Below are 4,666 nucleotides of genomic sequence, written 5' to 3'. Positions count from 1 at the left end.
TATATATATATATATATATATATATATATATATATTGTTCTTAAAACACATCTTCAGATGCACCTGAACACATCATCAGTGATGTAACCTGGGGTCCTCGGATGTTTCGGGTCTTTCAACATCAGACACCCTCGCCCAGGCGACCCAGCCACGGCTGATCAGACCGCGACTTGTGTTCAGGTAGCACTCGCTTGCCCCCATGGTGCTCCTCTACGGATCCAGAGCCATCTCGAGGCTTTCTCGGCTGCGTCGGTGGTGTTCTTGATGGCCCTGCTCCTTGTTGTTCCTGCAATGCCCAGCGCAGTAAAGGCTTTGTGGAGGGAGCGCCCCACAAATCCTCTGCAGCCAACCTCGATAGGCATGCATCTCGCCTTCCAGCCCTGTGCTCGGCAGTCTGTTACCAGATGTTCATATTTGGTCATCTTTCTTTCGTGGGCTTCTCCCAAGCGGTCCTCCCATGGCACGGTCAGCTCCATGATGATTATATTCTTGGTACTCTCTGAGACTAGAATGATATCTGGCCTCATAGTTGTGCTGACGATGTGCTGGGGGAATTTCAACTGCTTCTCCAAATCCACAGAGTGTTTCCAGTCCTTGGCTGATGCCAGGATCCCTGCTGGTACCTTCCTCCCTGCTTGTGGCTGTTCTCCTGCCCTAACAAATGCGATTGAGCAAGTGGTGTTGATTCCTCGGCCGCCTTTGCTGATCTCTTTGCTGATAGTATCTGCAATAGATTTCAGCACCTGGTTGTGACGCCAAGTGTAACGACCCTGGCCAAGCGCTGTTGGGCAGGAGCTCAGAATGTGCTCCAGCGTTCCACGAGCTGGGCACAATAGGCAAGTTGGTGTGTCTGCTTTTCCCCACGTACAGAGGTTTGCTGGGCTAGGCAGGACGTCGTACACTGCCCGAATCAGGAAGGTTATGCGGTGCGGCTCGCTTTGCCAGAGCTCCGTCCAGGTGACCTTGCGGTCCATGGCCTGCTCCCACCTGGTCCAGGCCCCCTGTTGCCCCATTCCGGCTGCTCTGCTCGTCCTTCCTTCCTCCACAGCAACTCTAACCTCTTCTTGTATTCGGCTGCGTTTCTCCTTCCCCTTCCACTCTTTCTGTCGAGGAGGTGTTGGGAACATCCCCAAGCCTGCTCTGCCTTGGGCCACCACTCCCACAAGTTCTTTGTGCCGCAGTCGAGCCTGTGCATCCAGCACAGCGGCTTGGGCGCTCCACTTCCTCCCTGTCTTCACCAGCACTCCTGCCTGGGCCACCTTTGGGTCGTTGGAGTCTCTATACATCAGCACCTCACGTGCCCGAGTCACTTTAAACTCCTCTTCCAGGGATTTCAGAGGCAACCGGAGCATTGTGGTGTTTCCATAGAGGGCGATGTTGCTGAGACTCCTGGGCAACCCTAACCATCTCCTGAGACAGCTGCTGACCTTTCTTTCCAAGGTCTCCACCGTGGAAATGGGAACCTCATACACAAGTAGCGGCCAGAGTATTCTTGGCAGTATACCATGTTGGTAAATCCACGCTTTAAACTTGCCGGGGAGGCCAGAACGGTCTGTTGCTCTTAACCAGCTGTCCAGCTCCTGGCAGGTTGACTGAACTGATGCGAAGTCTCTGAGGCTGCTGTCAAAAACCTTGCCCAAGCTTTTCACCGGCTGTTCTGACATGACAGTGATGGTATCTTTGCTCCTTTGATGCTAAAATGGAACCTGTCCGTGACCTTGCCCTTCTTCAGCACTAGCGAACGGGACTTGGCTGGTTTGAACTCCATCCTAGCCCACCGGATGAGCTTTTCCAGCCCTTGGAGTATCCACCTGCCTCCTGGCACTGACTCTGTGGTGACTGTCAGGTCATCCATAAATGCTCTGATTGGCGGTTGGCGGACCCCTCCTCTGCTTTGGGGCCCCCGACACTCAGGCTCTGCCGATTTGACAATCATATTCATGGCCACCGCAAATAGGATCACAGAGATGGTGCAGCCTGTGATTATTCCCACCTCCAGTTTGTGCCAATCTGATGTCACACCTCCTGCAGAGACTCGCATCCTGAAATGGTTGTAATAATCCAAGATCAGATCTGCAATGTGATGTGGCACATGGTGCTTGGTCATGGTGGTCTGGACCAGCTTGTGGGGGATAGAGCCATATGCATTGGCTAGGTCTAACCACAGTACCGTGAGGTCTCCCTTGTGTTCACGAGCTTCCCGGATGAGCTGAGTCACCACTCCCGTGTGTTCCAAGCATCCTGGAACTCCAGCAATTCCTCCCTTTTGCACTGATGTGTCTATGTAGTTGTTAGTTAAGAGGAAGTTGGTCAGACGCCTTGCTACTATACTGAAGAAGATCTTGCCTTCCACGCTCAGCAATGAGATTATTCTGAACTGATTAATCTTCTTGGAATCTTTCTCCTTAGGGATCCAGACTCCCTCAGCAAATCTCCACTGCTTTGCCACCTTTCCTCTTCTCCAAATGACTCGAATGATCTTCCAGAGTCGCTTGAGTAGCAAGGGGCAGTTCTTGTAGACCTTATATGGGATTCCACTTGGTCCAGGGGCAGAGCTAGATCGTGCCTTACGCACAACCTCCTGGACTTCTTTCAACAGTGGCTCCCTGCTGTCAAACTCCTTGGTTGGGGGAGGTGGATCTACAAGGATGTTGCACTGGCCCAACTCTTCCTCCCGGAGAGGGTCACTGTAAGTGCTGTGCAGATGCTGGTCAATTTCCTCTTTTGAACAGAGCAACTTTCCATCACGCTTCTGTCCCAGGAGCTGTTTAGTGAAGCCAAAGGGGTTGGCAATGAACGAAGCTCTCTTTCTGGATCTCTCCTTTCGACGCCTTCGGTGCCATTCTGCTCTGCGCAAGGTCATCAGCCTTTTCCTCAAGACAGCTCTCAACTCCTCCAAGGGGGGGGCGTTGCTCCTCACTGGCTTCCTTGTGCTGCTTCTTGAGGGACTTCAACTCCTGCCTGATTTTGTGGATCTTCACTGCTCTGTGGTTCATGGAGTAGGTGGTTGGAGTTGATCGCTTCTCCTCAGCACCGAACCTTTCCTGAGCTAGGCTGGAGATGATGATCGTCATTGCCTGCAGCCTTCGGTCCACATCTCCCTTCTCTGTTGCTTCAAGCACCTTGTCGACGTCCTCGTCAAACTGGCTCCAGACTGCCGTCTTACAGGCCTGCGGCCACTTGATTCGCGCCTTTGCCTGGGGCAGAAGACCTGGGAGAACGGTTAGTGGCACACGGAGGCTCTGAGCACTATGGGGTGCTTCCTGGCTCGGCTCCTCCTGCGTCTCATCAGATGTAGCATCTGTGCGCTGTGACACATGTTTGTTCTCCAAACACTTCATCCTGGCTTGGTGGATCTTTAGGCCACGGCTGTTTTTGCAGGTTTTTCCGCACCTGCATACTGCGGTCGTTGTCGTTTCTCCATTGCCATTAGTCGGTAACCTTGGGTCTGTCAGATTGGGGTTCTCATTCTCCCCCCCTCTCGGGCTCCCCTGGGGGTATACTTCCATGAGTCGATCTGTAGCTTCAAAAAGGGGTTCCTCCTCTCGGAGAATGTGGTTTGGGCTGCCAACCCTTCCCACCCCGAGTGCTGTCTTCCCAAGCTGCCAACTGTCTCTCCAGTAGTCACCAGCCTCTTCCTGGTTGTCAACCAGTCTATTCCTGGGAGTCACTGGCCTTGCCAGAACAAATAGTTCTTAAAACACATCTTCAGATGCACCTGAACACATCATCAGTGATGTAACCTGGGGTCCTCGGATGTTTCGGGTCTTTCAACATCAGACACCCTCGCCCAGGCGACCCAGCCACGGCTGATCAGACCGCGACTTGTGTTCAGGTAGCACTCGCTTGCCCCCATGGTGCTCCTCTACGGATCCAGAGCCATCTCGAGGCTTTCTCGGCTGCGTCGGTGGTGTTCTTGATGGCCCTGCTCCTTGTTGTTCCTGCAATGCCCAGCGCAGTAAAGGCTTTGTGGAGGGAGCGCCCCACAAATCCTCTGCAGCCAACCTCGATAGGCATGCATCTCGCCTTCCAGCCCTGTGCTCGGCAGTCTGTTACCAGATGTTCATATTTGGTCATCTTTCTTTCGTGGGCTTCTCCCAAGCGGTCCTCCCATGGCACGGTCAGCTCCATGATGATTATATTCTTGGTACTCTCTGAGACTAGAATGATATCTGGCCTCATAGTTGTGCTGACGATGTGCTGGGGGAATTTCAACTGCTTCTCCAAATCCACAGAGAGTTTCCAGTCCTTGGCTGATGCCAGGATCCCTGCTGGTACCTTCCTCCCTGCTTGTGGCTGTTCTCCTGCCCTAACAAATATATATATAAAGGGGCTATTTGTAGAATTCACTTTAGAAAAACCTTTGTTATTAGCGACATCGGTGGCCGTTAAGTGAACTGCAGCAAGCAACTCTTTGGAACGCTAGCATTCAAACAGTTATAAGCATTCATTTCATGTGTCATGGAAGAGAGGCTCTCGCGAGCGCATGTAACCGTCACGTCCTTTGGATTTTTCAGGTAAAACCGGCCTGAGTGCTTCACATAGAAACACATAAAAATCAGTCTACAGGTTTTCAGACAACCTAAGTCAGAGAAGGTCTACTTTTTAAAGTTTCGTTATAAGCTGTTCACACTCTGACAATACAAAAAGGCAATACATGACACTG

At 52.1% G+C, this 4,666-nt stretch overlaps 1 protein-coding gene across 1 annotated transcript; it reads right to left on the bottom strand.

Annotated features, from left to right (window-relative positions):
* Nucleotides 1-1,493: 1,493 nt before the first annotated feature.
* LOC309479274 (retrovirus-related Pol polyprotein from type-1 retrotransposable element R2) lies at nt 1,494-4,270 on the bottom strand. The gene is made up of 2 exons (XM_082143310.1): nt 1,663-4,270; nt 1,494-1,620 (listed from the first exon to the last, which is right to left on the bottom strand). The coding sequence occupies exons 1-2, from the start codon at nt 2,861-2,863 to the stop codon at nt 1,562-1,564; spliced, it is 1,260 nt and encodes a 419-aa protein (XP_081999436.1). The 5' UTR covers nt 2,864-4,270; the 3' UTR covers nt 1,494-1,561.
* Between the last annotated feature and the right edge of the window lie 396 nt (nt 4,271-4,666).

This window comes from Leuciscus leuciscus (assembly GCF_965113295.1).
Source record: "Leuciscus leuciscus genome assembly, chromosome: 17".
Classification (NCBI taxonomy): Eukaryota; Metazoa; Chordata; class Actinopteri; order Cypriniformes; family Leuciscidae; genus Leuciscus; species Leuciscus leuciscus.
The sequence above is the reverse complement of the archived record's forward strand: the minus strand, read 5'-3'. Positions and strand labels throughout refer to the sequence as shown.